Raw genomic sequence first — 26,196 nt, 5'->3', positions numbered from 1 at the left:
TAAATGATGGACCATAAAAGGCTTTCTATGCCCTATAGTTTGATTTATATTTTCATAAATGAAACCTGGACAATGAAAAGTTTCGCAACTTGTAAAAATTCTATTGGGTTCATAATCCCGCAAAAATCTTGCAAGATTTTAGATTCTCAAAAACAAATCGGAAATTATCTTTTGGGAAATTAAAAACTCTATAGATGTTGAAGCAAAATTTTTTAGTATTACTTTAATCAATTTTCCCCAATTTTCCGACAAGATTTGAATCTGGTCATCACTAGTGCGAGATAATGATGCCAGAAAGGCTTGGCATGAAAATCGTGGTGGATTTGTAGCTATGCAAAGAAAAATTTGTGAAGATGCGCATCTACTCAACATATGTCAGTTTAACCTCTTCTTTAGCAGACGGTTCAGATTGTCTCTTCGTCTTGTTCGCTCAGGGTTGTTCCTATTTGATCACTAAGAGTTGATTGAAGGACCCTTGCATTATCAAAATTCACCATAAAAATTCAGAGAAAAAAATGAAGCAATTTAACGATTATATTTAACGAAACTGATACAAAAAATAGCTAACGCAGAAAAGAGACATCAAAATATCGAAATTAGCGGTATTATTCTAGTGTCGGAACAAAAAAAATTTGAACGTATTTATGTCGATATATAGCTGGGAAACTGTGGGCTGAGCAAAAAGTATTGGTGGAGCGTCTTATTTGATCAAAAAGTTTTTGGAGTGTATCTGAAACACAAAAATCATTAAAAAAAAGTGTTCAATTGATTTTTTGGAAAGAAGTTCAAAGCAGAGAAAGATACACGGAGAGGGATAGACAAAAGTTTTCTGTTGATGCAAAACATATATGAAAAAATAAATGCTAAAAGTAGATGTTTTTTATCTTCCAAATTTCGCAGTATTTTGGCGCAGAGATGTCTTGACATTTTGGATCTTTCTAGTCATTTTGCAATTTGTTTTTCAATTAGAGAACAAAAATTTCTGCTTCTAAAAGGTGAGTTTGATAGACAGATGTTCTCGTTTTGAAAGTCTTTTGGACATATTTGGAGGATTTTGTTAATTTTTTTTCAGTTTCTTCAAAAACTAGCAATAGTTTTCATATGATAACTTTGATAATTTCTTACACTCAATCTTGTTTCATTAAAAATTTTTCTTGTTTTTGTTTTCTTGTTTTGTTTTTTCTTGTTTCTAAAAAATTTCTTGTTTTGTTTTTTTTGTTGCTTTTTGTGCGGAATGCTTAAATGCTGATGTCAAATATTGTGATACCTGTGGATAAATAAATATATTTTGAAACCCTTACCTGTACTAAATTATTAATTACCCTCTATTTTAATATTTATATCATGCGTTTTATAACTAAGGTAATGATGACTTTTATTATTCACATATAATTATATTCCCGCTAGTCTACTAGATTATTTCATAGTTTGTTCATACTATTTTATGTTAAGTAATCATAATCTCGATTAATTTTCTGAACTTAAGTTGTCTCTGCAATCGCTATTCAGTTACTCAATTTCAACTTAATCTTCCAACCCCGAGTTCCATCCCCACCAAGGCCTGATATCCAAATTGGTCAAGTACCTCCACCCGATTCCCGAATCCGTTACTATGAATACGAACAAGAAAGAGATATGTCGGTATGGGATGCTGAGAATGAAATTTAATGAAAACTGATAAAACTTCAAAACTCTTGAAAAAACTATTTAATTTATTTTCGGTCATGTTTTCGCTCTGCGAATTCAATTTATTGTGTTTGTGTTTCATTTATTCATTACTTTCATTCTTCATTTCCACAGTTGCAATTCTTTTATGTATTCGCTCTGCGAATCCTGTTTTCGTTGTGTTTTAAAATTCAAATTGCTGCATCCGCTTCTCAATTCCAACATTATATTATCCAATAGTATATCCAATGTTTGTGCACTTAAATTTCTCCACATGTATTTGCTCTACAAATGCATAAATTAATGCCTTTTCGTTTATTTAATTTCACATTCGTGGCGCTTTTCCACTAATGATTATGACACTTGTACTGTCCATTCTCTTACACACGTTTAATTTATTTTTGTTGTTCTTTCTAAAAAACTGTAAATACATTACAAAATTTTCTTGTAATGGGGGAAATGTGATACCTATGGATACATAAATATATATCGAAACCCTTACGTGTACTAATTTACTAGTTACCCTCTAATTCAATATTTATATCATGCTTGTTATAACTAAGATTATTATGACTTCATTATTCACATATAATTATATTCCCGCTAGTCTACTAAATTATTTCATAGTTTGTTCATACTATTTTATGTTAAGTAATCGTAATCTCGATTAATCTTCTGAATTCAAGTTGTCTCTGCAATCGCTATTCAGTTACTCTAGTTCAACTTAATCTGGATTCGACTTGCGATTCCATCTAGCAAATTTAGTAAAACACACATAATTTAGGGTTCGCCCTGCGATTCCACAATAGATTCAATATCGTGTAATCACACTATTAGTCCAATTCAAACAGCTAGTCTAAGCTATAACATGGCGCAGTCAGCAATAAATTACAATGGCAAATCCCCACTCGGAATTCAACCCTTTTGGGAGAAAGCAACTCTAGAGAGCCCCTCTTCGATGGGAGTATTCGAGAACACAACATACACTTGTGATTATTGCTCGTGAAGGGATTATAGTGGATCTTCTCTTGGTCGACCCTCCAGAGCATGTTGTCCTACCTCGCTTATAAAGATGCGGTTAAAAATTCTACAGCACAATCAGAACGAGATCGACGTACTCGTAATGAACAAGCAAAGACGGCTTACGCGTTGAGGCTATAGGTGTACTGTGCGGAGACAAACCCTGGAAAATCTGTGATCGGAAAGCCTCCTCGTTGATGTATTTGAGTCTCTGAATGGAAGGCCGACAAGTCTTCAATTCAAAGAATTCGAATATCAATTTAGACGAAATTTCGACAAGGAATCTCTGGGATATCTTAAACAAAACTTTCATTCGAGTTCATAATATAACTTTTGATCGATATCTCTTTCTAACGCGAAAACAGCAGAAGGGGGAACCAATCGAAATATTCAACGGTCATCTCAAAGAACTTTCTGAAAACTGTGACTTGGGAGAAAAGGCAGATACCATTATCAGAGATATTTCATAGCCAACATGCAAAATGAAGATATTCAAAAAGAGTTTTAAAAAAAACGGTAGAGCCTGATAGAACCTTGGCAATTGCAATCAATCGCAAATGCTACCCCCTTCTCAAAAAACACCACAGCACGGAAAAAGCCTACGACTTGCCATTTTTGTGGAATGAGTTGGACTTCAGAACATCGAAATAAATGTCCTGCACTTGGGAAGAACTGCAATGACTGTGGCATTGAAAACCGTTTTGCTAAGGTTTTTCGCAAACCCAAGGATCCTGGCTCATATCCAAAACCTAGACCCCGGTTCAACAATGTCGAAAAAGATGATCAGACTGATAATCTTCATCAAAGTTCGGAAGATTTCAACCCTGATTTGGAATTAAACTACTCTTCGGATGAAGATAACTGCATTGCATCAGTGTCTTCAGCAGATTCTACAACTTCTATAGAAGCAACTAATCTCCCTGTTGTACTGGGAAATACAGCAACAAATGTTTTGGTGGATTCGGGCAGCGTTTGCACAATAAAAAACGAAATGCTGGCAATTTCCATCATTTCCCCAGTTTCAAATTCAAAGTGAATACGCGAGGCAGTTCCCAAACAATTGAAAACTTTCTCTAATGAACTCATTCAAACGCTAGGTATTCTACAAACGTCAATTCAAAGCAACAATTGGTACGCTAATCCAATCGAAATTCAAGTAGTGACAGATGGTCACCGTTGGCTTTTGGGTAGAGATTTGTTCCCTGCCCTCGGACTTTCAATTGAACAATCTAACAGACCGAAAACAGTTAATCAGGTAGAACAGGAATACTGTCCAATCAAAAAACAAACTGCAACTGATTTTCCTGATTTAACCTCCAGAATTGGTAAATCAAAGTTACATACAGTTAGCTCAAAATTTCATAAACACTATACCCCTTCACATCAAAAAGGTCGGCGTGTTCCTATAAATTTGTTACACAAAGTATCTGATGAACTGAAGAAACTCTCAAATCAAGGACATATCGAAAAGTTAAAGGAATGCTCCGATAAAAATTTTATTTCACCAATCTTAATCACAGTTCAAAAGGACAAATCAGTTAAATTAGCTCTTGATTCCAAAGTTTTGAATAAAACATTTCGTAAAAATAAGTATCAAATGCCGAACATAGACAGTCTTATCGATTCTATTTCACCTATATTCACAGCACATCAACGATTCCAATCAAGGTGATAACGTTTATTTTTCAACAATTGATCTAAAATACGCGTATAGCCAACTAAAATTGCATCCGGATACCTCTCACCATTGTAATTTCAAAATTATTTGTGGTGAATCGACTGGTACGTATCGTTTTAAAACGGGGTTTTATGGTCTTACCGATATGCGGGCAGAGTTTCAAAAGGCCATGGATTACACATTGGTTGGTTTGACTAATACATATTGTTTTCTTGACGACATAATTGTAGTTAGCAAAGGGAGTAAAGAATAACACATCCAATACGTCTACAAATGTTTACAAAAACTTGACGCCAATAATCTCGGAATAAATTTAAGTAAATTTTATTTTGCAAATCACCAAATAAACTGGCTTGGCTTCACATTTTACAAAAATGGAATTAAACTTATCGAATTGAAAACAGCAGCAATAGCAGAAATCAAGGCTCCAGAAACATTAAAACAACTACGATCATTCTTAGGTAGTGTTCATCATCTAAACAAATTCATTCCAATCTGGCAGAAATTGGTCTCCCCCTTCGGCCTCTATTAAAGAAAAACGAAAAATTTCTCTGGACTGAAAATCACCAAACCCATTTCGAACATTTTAAAACTACAATTGCAAATGCTACGGAAAACACTCATTTTAATCCGACCTTGGAAACGCGGGTCAAATGTGATGCATCTCGCCAAGGTCTAGGCGCTGCACTTGAACAATTGGATTGTGAGAAGTGGAAAACGGTAGCTTTTGCATCTCGTTTCCTTAATAGCAATTAAGAACGTTCCAGTATCAATGAACTAGAATTGCTCGTTGTGGTTTGGGCCATAGAATATTTTAAATATTATCTTTGTGGAAAAAATTTTACAGAATTGACAGATCATAGAGCACTTCTTTCCGTTTTAAAATCTCATCGTTCAAATAAATCATATAATAGTCGATTAACACGGTGGATTGATCGTTTGTCACCCTTTAATTTTAATATAGAAGATATCCCTGACACTAGAATGGGATTAGTTGATTATATTTCGCGCCAACCAAATCAGAAAGGAAAAAGCATCACTCAATATGATAAAGAATTCATGGTAGCTTCAATTTCCCGCATTCGCGACGCAATTACCACTTTATTGTCACTCAAAAAAAATTCCATTCCAAAAGAGCACCATACCAGCAAAAGACAATTAAAAGTAAACAAGACGCGCGTCCACTCTAGCAAAATTGCAAAAAGTAGCGCACATACTCCAAATGCCTCAAATAACTCACTCACTACTCTAGCAAAAGCAAGTAATTACAATCCACAATTCATTTCCATCTTCAATTGTCACGCAAATCGCTTGCTCAAAATTAATACTGTAACCGCTCTGCAAATCCAGTCACAAAATTCAAAGCTAAATTTAGCCACCAATCCTAGCAATAACGTAAATCACATCACAATGTCTGCTAATGAGTCCGCTCAAATCAATCCCTCAACTTCCCCGCAAACTCCCCGAGTCACCTTCAGAGCACAATCGACGCCAAATACAAACACTAGTGCGAGCATCAACAATACCCAGGCCTCTTCATCACCCGAACACCGAGACATCGAGCTATCCCGGGAGAAGATTTTTGAAAACAATTTAAATCAACTCTTCACGAAGTCCTTCCTCGCAGTTCTCACCAGCAAGGATGCTGTCTTAAAGGAAATCACGGATTGTGTGATGCAAGATGACGAGGCTAGATGTAAAGAGGTCAGCCAATACATCCACTCTTTCTGGAAGGACCTCCACGTGAAATCCGGATGCCTTTTTGTCGACGAACGCGTCGCGATTCCGAACTCGATCAAGGATACTGTACTCGAGTCCATCCATATGACGCATCCAGGAAGCTGGGGGATGATCTCCTTATCCCAATATGCATGGTGGCCCTACATGCATAGGGAAATTCTTGCAAAAACTTCTGGTTGTGTTCTGTGTACAGATATTGGTAAGAACCTCAAACCTATTATCCCTAAATCTAAATGGCATCCACATAAACTATGTCAAGAACCTAATGAGGAATTTCAAATTGACTTTGGAGGTCAAAATTGAATGAAAAAGATAAAGAAATCTCCTTTCTAACATGTATCGATCGTTATTCAAAGTACCCTACAGTTGAGATTTTTGAAAAGGCTAATGGACAAATGTAGTTAAATTTTTACGAAAATATGCATATAATCATGGGATTCCACGAACAATACGTTTAGACCAAGCAACCTGTCTAGTAGGTAAATAAGTTACAAGTTACTGCAACGAAAATAATATTGACATTCTTGACGCTCCTGTAGGCGATCATAGGGCTATTGGATTAGTGGAGCGAATGATTCAAACAATAAAAAGACGTATATCCTGCATGAAAGCTGAGAGTAAAGAAACCTTCCTACCTTCCATTGCAATTAAACACATTTTTTCAGACCTCCGTCTAACAAAACAAAAAACTACAAAGATAACACCGTTCGAAGCTCATTTTGGTCGCCCTGCAAATACGCCTTTTAAGAATATTAGTACTGTTCCTTTGAGTCTAAATCTAACTTATGAAAATCTTAATAACCCCACTTTAGATGCTGACACGGTCCCTGTAGATGATTTCTTCGACGAGTTGGGATGGATCAACCCCGATAGAATTGACTTGGAGATTGAAAAAAGTATGTGTCGGGCACAACAGGACGCAGGCCGCCGCTATCGTGACACCGATAACAAGGAATCACGATTCATAATACACCCAAAGATTTCAAACCCAACTCCCAGGACTGAGGCATCTTTAAACATCAAACTTGCCCGAAAACTGCCGAACAAGAAGAGAGCAAAGGAAAACTCACTGTTCTGTATGAAGTACTCAAACCCGGATCCTTTGTAACCAAATCCTCCCCAACGACAACAATCATTAACGAGCCAGGACGAGCACCTGTAAAAGTTAGGGACAGTAATTTGGCAAAATTTAGCACTAAAGCGGAGCGAGCCACTAATCTGTGGACTTACGCACAACGCTGACCAGCACCATATGAACAAACAACCGAAAAGAAGATAGCCAAGCATAGCAATGAATTGAAAAAACAGAAGTGGGGAGAAATTTAAATCCGACACCGTCAGCGAGACACCACATCAGTAGTCTCGGCCGTAAATTCCAATGTAAACCGTGCTTTAACAGTTCGTAAACCCACAAAGCCGCAACCTAAACGTCGACGAACCACAGCCCCTCCGAACGAACCCAACGAAAGTGCATCTCAAGATCAACCTGGAACCCCATCAGTACCCGCTCCGCCAGTACCACCACCTCAAGAACAACCCGAATCGTCACTGGTATCAGATACTCCATCACAGAATGAAGGACGGAAGTGAAAACGACCTCAATTCTATGGCTTTACGGAGGCAGACATCTCACCAACTAGTTCAGTGACATCTTCCAACCCTTCCAAATCAAAGAAACGTAAGACGATAAAACAAAGCAAGAAAAGTTCATCAAGCGAAGAATCAGTAGTTGCATTAATCCAAAGTGCTGAACAACCCCGAGTTTCATCCCCACCAAGGACTGATATCCAAATTGGTTAAGTATCTCCACCCGATTCCCGAATCCGTTACTAGGAATACGAACAAGAAAGAGATATGTCAATATGGGATGCTGAGAATGAAACTTAATGAAAACTGATAAAATTTCAAAACTCTTGAAAAAGCTATTTAATTTAATTTCGGTCATGTTTTTGCTCTGCGAATTCAATTTATTGTGTTTGTGTTTCATTTATTCATTACTTTCAATCTTCATTTCCACAGTTTCAATTTTTTTATGTATTCGCTTTGCAAATCTTGTTTTCGTTGTGTTTTAAGATTCAAATTGCTGCATCCGCTTCTCAATTCCAGCAATATATTATCCAATAGTATATCCAATGTTTGTGCACTTAAATTTCTCTACATGTATTTGCTCTAAAAAATGCATAAATTAATGCCTTCTCGTTTATTTATTTTCACATTTGTGGCGCTTTTCCACTAATGATTATGACACTTGTACTGTCCATTCTCTTACACACGTTTAATTTATTTGTGTTGTTCTTTCTAAAAAACTGTAAATACATTACAAATTTTTTTCCTGTAATGGGGGAAATGTGATGCCTATGGATACTTAAATATATATCGAAACCCTTACGTGTACTAATTTATTAGTTACCCTCTAATTTAATATTTATATCCTGCGTGTTATAACTAAGATTATGATGACTTTTTTATTCGCATATAATTATATTCCCGCTAGTCTACTAAATTATTTCATAGTTTGTTCATACTATTTTATGTTAAATAATCATAATCTCGATTAATCTTCTGAATTCAAGTTGTCTCTGCAATCGCTATTCAGTTACTCAAGTTCAACTTAATCTGGATTCGCCTTGCGATTTCATCTAGCAAATTTAGTAAAACACACATAATTTAGAATTCGCCCTGCGATTCCACAATAAATTCAATATAGTGTAATCACACTACTAATCCAATTCAAATAGCTAATCTAAGCTATAACAAATATCAAATATGAAGCAAATTTTTATGTGTTTTTTTGAAAACTTGCTCTAGTTATTATTTGTATTTTCACTGAGCTTCCGGTGTTTTCGTGTTTTTTGGACTGTGATGAAAACCTGACGGCATTGGTGAGACATTGGATGAGAAACTGACAACTTTGATGAGCAGAAACTGAGGTCGTACATTTTTTTATTTGTTGCTTGTAAAAAAAATTGTAAGGCAGCATCAGGTTTTGAAAATTTATCAATAGCCTTTTGTCAATCGCCTTTTTCTGATTGTATATTTTTCAGCTTCAACATCTTTCAGATTCTATACCAGACCCTGTTGAATTAACAATTACATACATTTACGGCTACTGTTGAAGATTTTTTGTTGAGTAGGCTGACATAAACTTAATCTTTTTCTCAAGGTTTATTGTGTGGTGCTTAACAGATTTGCAATAATAGGTTTTAGGACTGTTTTTGAAATAATGATTTAATTATGCAAAATTTTGACTGAAAAAACTAAATGCCAGATCCAGACGAAAATTGGTAGAAAAAGGAATGATGTCATATAACTTTTCTAAGCTAACAGTGTTTTACAAGAGAGATGAATGGTACCCAGCGATCACTCAAAATGAAGTTAAAAAAAATCATGTGATCTTTTTCCCGAAACTCCTTTGATTTTTTTTTATTTTTTGAAAAACATTGCTCTACAGATCATTTTATTTGCTTAAGATACTTTGACTTTCTGATGTCTGTGTTTGCAGTCAGTTTACTACTTCACGTTCTTTTTTTCAAAATCTTCTGGCTATGTTTTATTCAAATATCATGTCGCACATTTGAAATGCTTTTGAAATCAAAGCTATTTTCTTAATTGAATTGCGCTGTATGAGGGAATATATACAGCAAAAAAACGATTTTGTTTGAGGCAAGGTTTATTTTCAAAATTTATTTTATTTAGAGCAAGGTGCGATATCCCTGACCGTAGAGATAATTATGTGAGTTACGAATCCGCTTAGAAATTATAGAGTGGGATTCGAGGTGCGAATCCAAGCTGTTACTAATTTGTGGGATTACCACTTTTAGTTTTGATTAGCAATTGAGCTACGATTGTAGCCGTATTTTATCTGACGTGGACATTTTCCTCGAATCCAATAGGATTCTTCTTATTGGAAAACAGAATAGATTAAGAGCAACTGAATTAAGTGATGAAGTTTATGAGAATGAAAAGACAATAAAAAGTGGGTGGAATAAACAAACTGAAAACTTGACTTATTAGTTGGAGGCAAACTTTAAGATAAGTGAACGATGACTTTTGGTTGGGCAAGGGCAAACTTAAACTGATATTGTAGTAAATGAAATAATATTAACTTATTAAGGTACAACCGTACCACATATCCTCGGCTCCAAATAAATTTTAACCTGCCACAGTATAAAATTTAGAATAACAATAACATATGTATTGGTAACTACAATTAGTAGATTATGAGAGCAACGGCAAGCCAACAGAAAATGGCAGTGGAATTGAGGGACATATGCTAACGAGTTATTTTTAGTGAAAATCTATTAAATTTACATTCACTTGTAAACATATGACATAAATTAAAGCACAATTGAGGTGCGAATCCCATAAATTAAAGGTTTTCGTTTAACTGCTACAGATCAAAGTTTAATTTAATGAATGTAAACAAAACACGTTTACAAATAGATATTGAACGTCAACAGAAAATCTGCGCAATGGTAGCTCACATCCAGTTCAGATTTAATAACACACAATTGAATTGATTTAAAAATAAATGAATGAAACAATTTAAAGTTTTGAAGTGAGTTTCTTACTTTAAATTTGATTTTCTGCGTCAAAGACAATCATGCTTATCTTTCTAGCATAATCTTCGTACTCATAACTTTCGGGGACCATGTCCCAGCTGGAGGAGGTGCAGGCGGACTCACTACGGGCAGTTCAAAGGATGTCTCCCCTACTGGAGGTTGTGATGCCTCTTCCTGGATAATAGTCTCAATGACCGGGTTTGCTGTCTTTGGTCTCTTGGGTGCAGGAGGGACAGAAGCGTCGTTAACAGAGCACACGGAACTTTCAAAGCCAAAATATTCTGTGGCTCTTCGGTTTCTCTTTGTTTTTGATGTAGAGAACGAAGCGATTGATGATGTGGCCGATGACGCAGCAACTGAGGAGGCATTTGATGTATTGAATGTGGCAGAAGATTTTTTTTGAACGTTTGCCCCCTGCTTGTGGCTTTTTGGGCTTGCGTGATGACATCGCCTTCGAAATGTTGCTGTTGGCTGACGAAACACCTGAAGCAGCATCGGATTGGGTCGGACGAAGACGGATCTTTATTTCCCCACAGAACTTCCTTTTGAGCTCCTTCGGATGTTGAGAAATTTTTCCTTCTGTTGTTTTCTCATAAGGTAGGGGGCGTCGTTGGGCGTATTGCCAAATGTCTGTGTTACGCTCAGCCCGAGTGCCAAACTTGGCTATATCGCTGTTTCGCACTAGTACTTCGGGGAATCCAGGTTCTTTAATGACGGTTGTGGTATCTGATGTTCGCACTACTGTACTGCCTGGAGTAAACGTTTCCCACAAGCCATGGAGATCCCTCTTCGATCGTTTTGTCTCTTTGCGTGCCAACTTCAGGTCTATCGACTTTTCGGACCGGGGTATCGGGTTATTGAGTTTGGGATGTACAATAAACCGAGAAACTGATTTATTATGTTCCCCATTGTATCTGCGTCCCGCATCCACTTGCGCCTTTTGCATAGCCTCTTCTATGAGGATATCACGCCGGTCAACGATCACCCATCCGTTGTCGTCGAGATAATCCTCTGCAGGAACGGTATCAGCATCAATATCAGTACAAGGCTTGCATTGAGCAGCCTTGTTAAGGATTTCGCGCTGCATGTACGGCCAGAACGCGTAGCGTACTGTCCAGGGGTTATCATTCCCCAACTGCCGGGGTGCGTAAGATGGAGGCTCCCCAGGACTGCATCTTGTATCGAGTGTGGGACTGCCACCCGTTCACCTATGCAAACGCAACCCGATCGCACGTGGAGATCGCACGTGGAGACGAATACATGTAGGGTTTCACCTCCTTACCTCGTTGGGGGTCATTTTGCAAAATGCAATCGCGCACCTCTTTGAGAACCGCAACTTTGCTGGTGAGTACGGCCAAGAATCTTTTAGTAAATAACTGAGTTAAGTTAATTTCGAAGATTTCTTCCTTGGACATGTTCAGGTTGGGTGAGTTCTGGCCATCGTTTGATGATCGCGTTGTGTTTACCACCGAATTTGGGGTTGATTGAAATGTTACCCTGCTGTGGGTGGGAGGGGTTTGCGGGTTCGATCTTGGGCTGATCATATTTTTAGAAGAAATTGAATGGATATGTGTGGTATTTGTGTTTAGTTCTGAATTGAAGTGGATTTGACTTGAGTTTGAATTAGAAATTGTGTTGGGCTGGATTTGAGCTGCGTTTGCAGATTTTTCGAGAAACACCTGGTATATGTTCGATGATAAAATCAAAAGGTAAAGGACGATCTACCCGGCGGGTTAAGCGACTATTATAAGATTTGTTTCACCGGTGTTCTTTCATAATTGAAAGTAGTGCTCGATGATCTGTGATGATTGTGAATGATTTGCCAAGTAAATAGTATTTAAAATATTCTACGGACCACAACAATATAACGTTCCTCGTTTGAGTTAAGGAAACGAGACTCGAATGCATCTGTATGCCAACCTGTAGGTGAGCGTTGTTCTAATGCTGCTCTTAATCCCCCTCTAGATGCGTCGCATTTGATCCGCGTTTCCAAGTGTGGATTATAATGTGTATTTGCCGTTGCATTTGCGACTTTATTTTTAATTGATTGGAAGTGTGTTTCATGTTCTTCATTCCAGACAAATTTTGTGTTCTTTTTAATTAATGGCCGAAGTGGATGACACAATTTTGATAAATTAGTAATTAATTCTCCTAAATAGTGGACAGAGCCTAGGAATGATCGTAATTGTTTCAGATTTTTGGGTGCTGATAGAGATAAGATTGCTGCTGTTTTTTACTCAAAAGGTGCGATTTCTGACTGAGTAAATTTGTGTCCTAACCATTCAATTTCGGTTTTTGCGAAGTGACATTTAGGTAAATTTATTCTTAAATTATCCTCATGGAATTTTTTTTAAACATTTGTAGACTAACTTTAAGTGTTCTTCTTTAGAACCACGACAAACTACTATAATGTCATACAAAAAGCAATGATCATTTTGAAGTCCAACTAATGGGACTTCAAAATAATGGGAATTCATTACTTTTTGGAATGCAGCTGGCATATCAATTAATCCGTAGAAACGCGTAATAAAACGATATCTACCAGTTCCCTCACCTCTAGTAATATTGAAGTTGCAATGCCGGGCCGTTTCCGGGTCTAAATTAAGTTGACTGTATGTGTACTGCAAATCCAAGTTAGAAAAGTATGCTGTTTCTTGTGATGCGGTTGTATTTAAATTTTGTTGAATCGTGTCAATTAAATTATCAATATTCAGCATTTGATATTTATTTTTATGGATAGATTTATTCAAAATTTTTGAGTCTAAAGCCAGTTTAACTGTTTTATCTCTTTTTACTGTGATAACTATAGGTGAAATGAAGTTTTTATCTGAACAAATGTTTAATTTTATGATGTGTTTTTTGTCAAGTATTTTTTTAAGTTCTGCATTAACTAGTGGCTGTAAATTAATTGGGACTCGTCGTCCTTTTTGCTGTGTAGGTATGAACTGTTTGTGAAATGTGGATTTGACTGAGTGTTTCAAAGATTTACCGATTCTTGTGATGAGACCTGGAAAATCAAATGCAATCTGTTTCTTGATTAAAGATTGGTTTTGATCAATATTTGCGACTTGTTTCAACAGTGTGAGAGAAAAGCCTAGCTTTGAGAAGAGATCTCGTCCAATGATGGGTCTATGACCATCTTCCACTACTGTTACATCAACGCCCCTGGCTATCCAGTCATTACATTTGATTGATGTATTAATCACACCAACGATCTTGATTATATCATTAGAGAAAGTTTTTAGGTCATGTATCTGTGGTGACTGTACCCAATAACTTTCTTTGCACTCTGACACCACCGTGTTTGCGAGACTTTTTTTAATATTTGTGCACACGCTTCCCGAATCCACCAATGCTTTTGTCTTTGTATTCCCGACACAGATGTCTAAATTCACCGGTTCCACCTCTCGAGTGTCGCTTTTAATTGAAATCGTCGCCACACAATTATCATTATAGTCGTCATAATCCGAGTCATAGTTTGCGTCGTAGATGCTCTGCTGCTGCAGTAGTCTATCTATATTATTGACCTGTTCGGTCGCTGATGCTGAGGTACCCACTCTGGCCGCCTCATAAACAGAATCATCTACATTATTTACTCTGGGTTTCGGTTAATATTGGTAATTAGGTTTTCGAAGTGGTTAGCAATACCACATTTTTTACAATTTTTCCCACGGGCAGGGCAATTTTGTCTATGTGAGGCAGACCATCCATAGCCACAGATTGGACAAATTGAAGGCTTGACGTATTGGTTTGTCGATGGACGTGATCTATTGCAGGATCCTTGTACATTATTCACTGTCGTACTTGTTATTTCGTTTGTGGTCATCTCAGCTGAGGTTCCAGATATTTTTAGCTGATTTTGTATTCCCATTTCAATGTTCATGGCAATTTCTAGTGCCCATTTAGCCGTTCTCGTTTCCTTTAACAGTTCCCTTTGAATCTCGCCGTCTTGTATGTTGGCTATGAAGACGTCACGAATGATTAATTCCTCGTGGCTTCCTAAACCGCAACTCAAGGATAGTTCTCGAAGGCAACCGTAGAACTTTTCCACTGGTTCTTCCTTCAGTTGCTTCCTGGTGAGAAAGGTATACCGATCAAAGCTGATGTTTCGTTGTTTAGTAAACACCCTATCTAGACTTTCCCAAAGATCCTTTATTGTTACCCGATCAATCTGGATATTCGGTTCTTGAGAACCAAATATTCGTCTACCCTCCATCCCCAGGCTGAGATACGTTAGGGAGACTGCTTTGTTATCACAATACTTCCAGGGTTTTTCACCGCACAATATACCTACGAGTTCTATTTTCTGACAACAATTTAGCCACGAGTTCTTCAATTGCTCCTTTCGGATTTTTCTATCTCTTTCGCTCTGAGATGTGCTATTTTTAACATTATCCTCGTATATAGGTTCAGGAGGTTGGATGACCTTGTCTGGGGGATCTGCGAGTAGAATGTCGATCGAAATGCCCTTATTTGCCATGGTAGCCAACTTCAACATGATCTGCCAGCGGTCCCATCTCAAGGGTGGTTCTAGTGTTGGTTTCTCCCAAAGGGTTCGATTCCAAGGAGTGCACGTTCTTTGGTTGCTGACTACGCCATTTGATATCCCTGACCGTAGAGATACGTATGTGAGTTACGAATCCGCTTAGAAAATGTATAGTGGGATTCGAGGTGCGAATCCAAGCTGTTACTAGTTTGTGGGATTACCACTTTTAGTTTTGATTAGCAATTGAGCTACGATTGTAGCCGTATTTTATCTGACGTGGAAATTCTCCTCGAATCCAATAGGATTCTTCTTATTGGAAAACAGAGTAGATTAAGAGCAACTGAATTAAGTGATGAAATTTATGAGAATGAAAAGACAATAAAAAGTGGGAGGAATGAACAAACTGAAAACTTGACTTATTAGTTGGAGGCAAATTTTAAGATAAGTGAACGATGTCTTTTGGTTGGGCAAGGGCAAACTTAAACTGATATTGTACTAAATGAAACAATATGAACTTAATGGGGTACAACCGTACCACACAAGGAAATAGTGTTGGAAAAAAAGTTTTTCATTTGCAGTTTTTTTTGTTAACGTGCGGCAATTTGACGTTGGTTTTACATGTTTGTTGATCGTTTGTTTTCTTATTGGTCTTCATGGTACCTTAATTGTCAAATTGGTGTCTAGTTGTTGGGTTTTCTATCTGAGAATTTGTTGAAATGTAAGTCAGCACTTGTCCTGCAATGTTTGTTTGGTTTTGTCTTCTTTGTTCTGTCGTCGTTTTTCAGTTTACATTTGCTGACGCCGCAAACCCCAAAAAAATTGTATTCTGCTATTCTCTAACTGCTTTCCCATGCATGACGCTATTTGTTGAAATAATTATATATGAGTTTAGCTGAATTGTGTTTTGTGTTTGTTTAATGATAAATTACTTACCTCACTATCTAAATGAATTTTAACAGCAATATTAAGTTAAGCTATGATTTGTTTCGAAACCTTTTCAGGTTCCACAGAGAATGTCTAAGTAATGAACGTTGTTACTGCTACGCTTGTTATTTATCGCGACAAAAATCTATTAAAAACTGTTAATTTTTCAAAGTTTATTTGTTTTAAGAGGAGACCCATTAAGTTTGTTCTGTATTTCTTTCTAGTACTATTCTATGGCCCGCATGTCTATTTTGCAGCTATTACCGACAATCTGCATACTATGTTCTTTCAACAATAATTTTATCGTTAAGGCGAAATTTTCAAATCCTAATATTAATTAGGGTGAATGAAGAACAACATGAATTGAAAAAGTTTGCTATAGCTTCATTGATTCTGCGCAATTTAGTTCAATTGATTTTTCGTTCAAACTTACTTTAATATTTTTATGGCAGTTATCTTTTAAAAAATGGAATAAAAAAATAATAAAAACATAGCAGGACAAGTCCTGAAATACAATTCAAAGAATTGAATGAAAAAATTAGATTTACTCTACCTGAACAGCAGATCAATTCAACGATGCCAGCCAAAACACAAACAAAATGATCTTAAAAAATTGAGAAACAAACTAAACAAATATATAATCCTTGATAAAACTTGGAAGCTTTTACCCCTAAGTCAAAATTTGACCCCTTTAAATATACCTATTTCAAAAATATGCTCAAAACCAAAATTTGTTTCTGAAATTGGTGCAGTATTATATCTGCAAGGCCTGAAAAAGTTCATTGGCCCTTGAAGATCGATTAACTCAAAAATTATCAAAAACTGATAAAATCAATTGAAATTTTAATGAAATGTTGCTGCAAATCGTGACATTAATATCTTGAAAAATGATTCTAGTGTCTCTAGAGGCTATCCAGTAAAACAATTCCAAGTCTTAAAAAAATAATTGTTTCAAAGATCGATAGGCAATAATTTTTATAAAAAAATATCATGTTTCAAAAAACAGAAATTCGTGCTATTAAAATGTTGAAAACCATCCAATTACCCCCAGGCAACTAATTAATAAAAAACTGTCAAACCCTGTATGAGGTTATTTGGCTACTCAGGCAAGAAAAACTGAATAAAAGACAAATGTCTTGAAAAAAACTTAAAAAACTTGCAAGTTTTATCAAAAAATTTTGAAAATTCGAAAGGTTAAATTGTTGAAAACAAATCCATTAAAACTAACAACTATTCAGTAACTGTTTTCAGACCGTGGAATAGGTTTCCTGGCACTTGAGAATGGATAAATATCAAAAACTGACAAAAACTTTAAGAAACCTCAAAAAAATTGCAGATTTTATTAAAAAAAATGCAAAAATTCGAGACATTAAAATGTTGAAAAAACCCTCCATTGTTACTAGAAACTATACAGTGCCCTATTATCAAACCTTAAAGGAGATTCCCTGGCTCATGAAGGTGGAAAAACGCAAAAAATGACAAAAATTTTCAAAAAACTTGAAAAAAATTGCACTAACTAGTATCATTTTGTGTGTTTGTGTTTGTAGTGCCAGAACATATAGCTCATAAACTGGTCATAACAAGTACCTTTTTTCTGGCAAAAGGCCTTCGTCAACTTTTAAAAACTTCAACCTAAGACTAGTCAAGCAAAAAACTTTAAAAAATCACAAAAAACATGAAAAATTGCACCATTTTGAGCCCAAAAACTCCTAAAAGTGACCTTTTAACCTTCAATTGAGGCCATCCCAGCAGCTGCAACACTCTTAGCACTTGAAGGACTACTAACGTCCACTTTGGGCCCCTAATGAAACTTAATGCCCGCTGGGCTTTACCTGTTTATCCCGTTTTGAAAGATCAAAGTCATTGAAAAAAAATGCGTGAACACATCTTAAAAAAAAACACAGCGCCCCAATACAATTCAAATTCTTTGAATTGTAAAAAGAGAGGAATAAATCACCTTATGGATGCATGCATTTCAGTGGTGCAGTTTGGCTTCATAACCATGTTTGCGTGTGCATTTCCCATTGGGGCTATTCTGGCACTGGCCAACAATGTCTTGGAGATCAGAAGCGATGCCTGGAAATTCACTGCCCTACTACGCAGACCGGTACCCAAAAGAGCCAATGATATTGGTACATAATATTGGTTGTTTTTTGTATCTTTGGTATGTCTAAGCATTACTTGATTTTGTAAATGACAATTTCCTAAACAGGACCAAGATTTGTGCTAACTTGTTACTTATGTGGGATTGGTGCTGATTGTAATTTTTTTGTATTATCAAACTATCCTAGCTAGACGCTGAATCAGAATCCATGTGTGAAATTGTATCCCAAATTTTCTTAATCAAACATCTACAGGTGACATTGAATTTCAGGTATCTGGTTCGAGATGCTGTTTGTCCTCTCCCGTCTGGCTGTCATTTCAAACGTAAGAAGTTGTCATAACCACCATTCATTTCGATATTGAACGAAAATAACTAGAGAAAATCAAATCTAAGCAGTGCTGTGTTAGGAATTGCCTGCCCTGGATCAACTTTATTTAAGAGCTCTGATCATGTTCAGTTTTTATTTTAAAAAAGGCATGCATAATTTGCCTACGACTAACTTTCTCTCCCGGGATGAGCCAAACGATAACTTAATAGCAGCCAAACAAAAGCATGTATATGCTTAAAAATCATACTAACTCATGTCTGGTTTATAGAATCGTTAGCAAACACATCATAAATGAGTTTACGCTAAACATCATAAGAAAATTAACGGAACCTTGAAAATTATGAAACTACTTTTATGTTCCTCAGAGACTAAAATAAGATTTTAATACCTTAGCAGTCACGTAATGTCATATATTAAAAAAACTACGAGCACACAGTGGCCTTATAGATGGGTAATTTATAAATAAGGGCAATTTTTTGTGGAAAAAAATTATCTGTTGATTACCGTGTATCAACACCGATCTTGCCAATTTGTCAGCTGTTATGATTTTCTACTTTAATTGAAAATTAGTTTAATATCGGTTATTAGTTGAAAAAAAAGATTCACATATTCAGATTGGGTGACAATTAACCATGGAGTCCCCCAAGGAACAGTCTTTGGGCCCATAATTTTGTACTGTATATTAAAGATTTCTCGGAAACTATGAAAAGCGAAGAAGTTTTACGATTCGCAGATGACACATGTATTATATCTCAATCAAAAACGGATCAAGAACTTCTAACGAAAATCGACAGTATTTTAAAAAAACAACTGATAATTACATAAAACAAAATACCGGTTATTAGTTGAAATAAAATCGCTCCTCATTTGAATGTTCATCACTGGTTTCAATTTAGCACAAGATTTTCCATACGTTGAGAAGCTTTTCTTTTCTGATATAACTTTATAAAAGCTTATCAGATCTTAGACGATAGATTCATTTGTAAAGCAGAATATAATGTGAACACCAAACACAATTTTATCTTGTTTGATCTTACAAAAAGTCGTACAAACGGTTAGTTAGACAATTCGTTATCTGCTAGGTGCTTATGAGACAATTTTGTTAGAAATGCGTCACATCACATTCAATGAGAATTCGAAAATCACTTGAGTTGACTTGGATCTGATCGTCTTAAAAAAAGTCTTAAGAGTTTTCAAGTCCAGAGGTGTGAAAAAAAGGACTGTATTGTTTACTTAAGATGCCTATTTCACGATGAAAATCGTTTGCCTGGAATTCTTTTCTACCAAGCCACAGTTTATAAAAACAGTAAAAAAAAAAAAAAAACTACTACGAGCCAAGGTCTCTGCCTATAATTCCTATTGCGCTAATTTGATGAATTTGACGACATGGACAATTAGTATTATCGTTCTTTTGTCGCATGTATTCACATGTATTCAGATACGTTTTGTGGAATTAGAGGGGTAAAATGGACCAAATGGTACACTTTATTCGGCACATACACGGGTGGTTGCTCATAATATAGCTTCTTTGTTTCTATTTCTTCATAAAATGGAATAAACTGAATTTTCCCTAGGCGTATGTAATCTGCTTCACCTCACACTACCTGGACAGGGTGCTCTACATTTACTTACACTCCCATGATAACTCTCTGGAGGGATACTACGCATTCAAGGTCACTTCTGCTCCCAATATCTACTTAGAGGAAGACAAACACAACATCCCATGCATGTAAGGAGAAATTATTATTTTTTGAAATATCATTTGAAATATCACCAACCTATCTTGGTAATTGTGCAAGGCCTTACAAGAATGTGGCAAATTAAAGATTGTTGCAAAAATTGAAAAAATCTTGCAATACCGCAGTTGTTAAATAGGTATTTCATTGGAGTTGTCTTTAATAAATTCTTTTTCATCATCTCTATAAAAGTTGATGTTGATGCTGAACCCTGATGGTGAGAAAAGGTGACTTTACAACATCGTGTTGTTCAAATTTTATATTATTTCTGTTTTCGTCCTTATAGTTTATTATTTGAGCTTTAATCTTCTCAGATTTATTCTTCTGCTAGCTAGGCTGTTTTAGGTAAGCTAATTGGGCCGTTTTAGGACGAGCTAGTTTTAGGTACGAAGGGTACTATGATGAGAATGGACACCGAACTACTTACTTCTGGAAACTAATGGGAGCCAAATTGGCCGTCATGCTCATATTCGAGGTAGAAAATCTCTTCAAGTTATTTCAAAGCTGTTCTACAAAATAGTCACCAAATAAAGTACAATTGACCTAAATCGATTTAAGTTGTTTTTTGATTGTTGATCTAATGAAATCGCAATTGTGTGATTGCCTACTGTTAGGTATTTTGACAAGTCGATGCCTAAACCTGGGTTGCTCTAACACATATTTCGGATCTTTTCCGTTTGTGCCGTTCCCCCCCCCCCCCCCCCCAGCTTAGTGGGTGCATACTATTTGCATCCCCCAGACGCACGTGCCATATATTTACACAATGATTTACTATGATGTAATGGCACGTGCTCTGTAACTGGGGGCGCATAACGTACGGGGGGGGGGGGGGGGGGGGGGCACAAACGGAAAAGATCCCATATTTCTCAGGTGCCGCTTCAAATACCCATGAATATCAGGAAAATTTTTCTGTCATAGTTTCCCTATTATTTAAGCACCTGATTTTCCTGGTGGGGATAATTTTGGAGGCAGTAATCCCAGACATCCCAGAGGAGGTGGAACTGCAGATGAAGAGAGAGGAGTTCCTTCAGAGGGAGATATTTGGAACCCACTCCAAACACCCACCACTACTTCCCACTAATGATGGTGACACATCTGATGTACTCTCGTCTTCTAAGGTTATCTATCCAAAGAAAAGCAAGCAGAAATTGAGAGAGTTCGTTGAACAGGAAAAAAACTGATTTTTGCTCAGATACCATTTTAGTACAAGAAAAATTTATAGTAGTAAAAATTTGTTCTTCAATTGATGTTATACAATAGATTTTTATTTGGTACAAACTATGAGTAACATTGGGAATCCTCCCAAGCGTATATTTAATCTGAATTATATATATTTTTTCGATTTTACTTATATGTTATAAAAGTTTACAAACACTCTATATAATTATTTGGCAAAAAAGCTGTATATTTACAACTTTTTCTAAAATATTATGTAATTTTGGCATTAATTTGTAAAAATTGGCAATTTTTTTATTAATTTGTAAACATTTTGCAAAATTTTGCATTTTTTTTAAACTCATTTGCAAACTAATGAATTTAATTAAGACATTAATTTTAAACTATTGCAATTTTTTACAAAAATTTTTTAAACAGTTTGCAAATTTTTTTGCGTTACTTCATAACCTTTGGAAACTAATGAGTTCTTTCATTAAAAAATATAAAGTTATGAGAAAAATTTCCCACTTCGGTTTTCAGACTCTTCCGAGGCGAAACGGGTCTTAAACACAACACTTACGAAATGACAGTAAAAATGATTAAGTAATGACTCTTAAGTAAAAAATAACGTTAAGAATAAGAATTAAAATATTTCACATTTCAGAATCAACCAATACAGCAATTAAAGCAAATGACACAAATTATTCCCCGATCATATTATTCCACCCAGTTGCATCTGTTAGAAGAAATTGTACACATGCGGCTCAAATTATCACTTAAGTCGTAGAGCATTCAATTTTTGTGGAATATTTGTACTTTTTGGTGCATAAGGACTGGCAGATAAACCATTCGCCTCAATTTATACCATTATATTTCTTTTCAAGATATTTTTCTTGTGATCGTGATTTCTCTCCGCATAGCTGTCACCACTTCAAATGTAGCCAGATCTCAGAGCTAATTTCATTTTCTTGTCATCATCTAGCTATGGGCAAACATTTTATCACAATAATAATGATCCACTTTATTTAAAATTGTAAATTTTTTCGATGTGTCCGGTTTTTCTTTGGTAAAATTTAACAAAATAGAGAACCATTTTAACAAATTATTATGCTTTCACTGAATTACATAGAAGCAGTTGGATTTTGAACGGCGCAATCTACTGCCTGCAGAAAATGTCTCATTGTAATATATATGCATTAATGAGCAGCCAAATAATCGGTGTGGACGTTAGACAAATGTAACAGTAAAAATTTCACAAGTTGTTTCTTGTAATTGCAACTGTTTTTGTAACGTGATCAATTTTTCTCGTTATCAAGGGTGTGATACCTCTGTCTGTTGAGGTACGTATATGAGCCACAAATCCACTTTAGAATTTCAGAACTGGATTCGAGGTGCGAATCCAAGATATCACTATAATTTGTGGGATTACCACTTTTGTTTTACTTAGCAATAGAGTTACGAATGCAGTCGTAAACTGATGACGTGGAAATCCTCCCCAAATCGAACAGGATTCTGCTTGTTTGCAAAACTGAGTAGATTGAGAACAACTGAATTGAATGAGGAAAGTTAAGCGAATGAATATATAATCAAAAGTGGGTGATATGAACAAAACTGAAAAGTTGACTTTTTAGTCGGCGGCGAACTTAATATAAGTGAACCATGACTTTTGGTTCCGACAATGGCAAACTTAACATGATTTAGTCCTAATCAACACAATAAGAACTTAATATGGTACAACCGTACCACATATCCTCGGCTCTAATTAAATTTTAAACTGCAACAGTAAAAATTTATGATATTAATAACATATGTACTGGTTATTATAATTAGTAGATTAATGAGAGCAACAACAAGCCAACAAAAAATTACAGTGGAAGTGAGGAACTTATGCTAGAGAAATCAATTAAATGTAAATCATTTCCATTTACGTTCAATCGTAAACTTAAAACACATATTAATGCACAACTGTAAACTAAACACGTTCACAAATAAACATTGATCATTAACAAAAATTCTGCACAATGGTAGCACAAATCCAGGTCAAGAATAAATGTCGTACAATTGAATGAATTAAATTTAATGAATGCAACAAATGAAATAGTTTTAAACGGCAGTTTTTACTCAGTTTCTTTAATTTGATTTTCTACGTCAAAGCCGCTCATGCTAATCTCCCTTGCATAATCTTCATATTCATAGCTGTCCGGAGACCATTTTCCAACTGGAGGAGGTGCAGGGGGACTCACTACTGGCAGCTCAAAATGTGTCTCCGTTGCATGAGGTTGTGACGCCTCTTCCTGAATTATTGTTTCTATGACGGGGTTTGCAGTCTTATGTCTTTTGGGTGCAGGAGCAGAGTCATCGCTAATTGATTACACGGAGCATTAGAAACCAAAATAATCTGGAGCTCTTCTGTTTCTTTTGGTTTTCGATATAGAAGGCGAAGCGGTTGACGAAGTGACCGATGACGCAGCAACTGAGGAAGCATTCGATTTGTTCAACGTGGTGGATGTTTTTCTCGAACGATCGCTTCCCGTTTGTGGCTTTTTAGGGTTGCGGGAAGACATGGCTTTAGAGATGTTGCTGTTGGCAGACGAAACTCCGGAAGCAGCATCAGACTGGGCGGGTCTGTGACGAATTTTGATCTCCCCATGATATTTCTTTTTAAGATCTTTTGTATGTTGAGCAATTTTTTCTTCCGTTGTCTTCTCATAAGGGAGAGGACGTCGTTGAGCATATTTCCAGAGGTACAACATACGCTCAGCACGGGTACCGAATTTTGCGATGTCGTTATTTCGCACTCTGACCTCAGGAACTCCGGGATCTTTAATCACGGTTGTCGTAGGTGAAGTTCTCACGACCGGACTACCCGGGGCCAACGTTTCCCACAAGCCGCGGAGATCCTTCTTTGATCGTTTGGACACTTTGCGTGCCTGCTTCATTTCCAATGATTTTTCCGACCGCGGTATCGGGTTGTTGAGTTTTGGATGCATTATGAACCGGGAAATCGATTTGTATTTCTCTCCATTGTATCTGCGCCCAGCATCCACCTGAACCTTTTGCATCGCCTCTTCTATTAAGATGTCACTGCGGTCACCGGTCACCCATCCGTTTTTGTCAAGGTAGTCCTCCACGGTAACAGTATCAGCGTCTAAATAGTGGTGAAGAATGTTTTCATATGATAAATTTGATGACTTTGGTATTGTCCAAATTTTGCTTAGTGGTGTGTTCGGCTTCCTTCCAAAATGTGCTTGGAAAGGTGTTACATTTGTTGGCATTTGTTTGCATATACGTAATTGCTATACTATTGACTCTATTGCTTCTTTAATTGTGAATGTGTTATTTCTACTATCTAATTTTATGCAGCTTAAGCGTCTTTGAATAGTTTGTATCAAACGCTCTACTAATCCAATAGCTCTGTGATCATTAGCAGGGGCAGTGATTATGTTAATATTATGTTGTTTTCAGAAACTCTTTACCTTATATCCAATTAAACAACGTGCTCGATCTAACCTAAAATTTCGGGGAACACCGTGTGTTTGAATGTGTTCATCGAAAAATTTAATTATATTAGATCCGTTAGCTTTATCAATGACTTCCACAGTAGGATATTTGGAAAAAAGGTCAAGGCATGCAAGAAAATGAATGTCTTGATCTTTTTCATTCGTAATGGGGCCGCCGAAATCAATTTGTATTTCTTCATTAGGTTCTGAACAATTTAATAAAGCTTCCATTTTGACGCCGGAACAACGGGGTTGGTATTCTTACCAATATCAGTACAAGGATTGCACTGGGCAGCCTTGATGAGAATTTTAGGGTGCATATACGGCCAGAACGCATACTGCCCAAGAGTTATCATACCCCAACTGCCGGGGTGCGTGAGATGAAGACTCTCTAGCACTGCATCTTGGATTGAGTGCGGGATTGCCACACGTTCATCCACGCAAACGCAACCTGACCGCACGTGAAGGTCCCTCCAATAGAAGAACAAGTAAGGATTCACCGCCTTACACCGTTGTGGATCATTTTGAAAGATGCAATCGCGCACCTCTGTGAGAACCGCGTCCTTGCTGGTGAGCACGGCCAAGAAGTTTTTTGTAAATAACTGCGTGAGGTTATTTTCGAAAACTTTTTCTTTCGACAATTCCAGTTTGGGGGAGTTTTGGCCTTCGTTTGACGAGTGTGTTGAATTTATCGCCGAGTTTGGTGTGGGCTGGAACGTGTGCGTAGGGGGGTTTGCGGGTTTGATTTCGGACTGCTCATATTTCCTTAAGAGATTAAATGAATGTGTGTTATGTTGGAATTTAATTTAGAGTGAGATTGGATTTGACTTGAGTTTGTATTTAAAATTGATTTAGATGGATTTGAGCTGCGTTTGCCGAATTCTTGAGAAGCAACTGAGATGTGTTACGATAAATGTCAGAAAGGAAATTGGAATAGTTTGTTGAGTGAGGATGTGAGGCACGTGTGGAATGTGTATAATTGACGCTGCTAAAGTGCCGTGATTGGCAGTTTTGCTGAGTGGTATTTACATAAATTACTGCAATAGCGTCACGAATGCGAGTAATTAATGCTTCCGCAAATTCCTCATCGTATTTGTTTGTAACTTTTGCTTCTTGATTTGGTTGGCGGGAAATGTAATCTAACAGCCCCATTTTTGCGCCTGGTATGTGTTCAATATTGAAATCAAAAGCTAAAAACGATCTACCCAACGGGTTAAACGACTAATAAATGATTTGTTAGATCGGTGTTCTTTCATAATTGAAAGTAGTGTTCGATGATCTGTGACGATTGTGAACGA

At 36.5% G+C, this 26,196-nt stretch overlaps 1 protein-coding gene across 2 annotated transcripts in view; it reads left to right on the top strand.

The window, feature by feature from the left end:
* The window catches only part of LOC142335178 (anoctamin-7-like), a 102,001-nt gene that overhangs the window by 68,312 nt on the left and 7,493 nt on the right, over positions 1–26,196 (top strand). Inside the window, exons 21-25 of one of the 2 annotated variants that reach the window (XM_075383550.1) lie at positions 18,055–18,207; positions 18,450–18,502; positions 20,082–20,236; positions 20,628–20,718; positions 21,179–21,361. In XM_075383550.1, the coding sequence (XP_075239665.1) occupies positions 18,055–18,207; positions 18,450–18,502; positions 20,082–20,236; positions 20,628–20,718; positions 21,179–21,361 (635 nt within the window). Of the gene's footprint in view, positions 1–18,054; positions 18,208–18,449; positions 18,503–20,081; positions 20,237–20,627; positions 20,719–21,178; positions 21,362–26,196 lie in introns of those variants that run through there. The other variant, XM_075383552.1, reaches the window with a different exon arrangement.

The sequence above is a fragment of the Convolutriloba macropyga genome, chromosome 2, assembly GCF_964194025.1.
Source record: "Convolutriloba macropyga chromosome 2, txConMacr16.3, whole genome shotgun sequence".
In the NCBI taxonomy this organism is placed as follows: domain Eukaryota; kingdom Metazoa; phylum Xenacoelomorpha; order Acoela; family Convolutidae; genus Convolutriloba; species Convolutriloba macropyga.
This window is presented reverse-complemented; position numbering and strand designations above follow the sequence as displayed.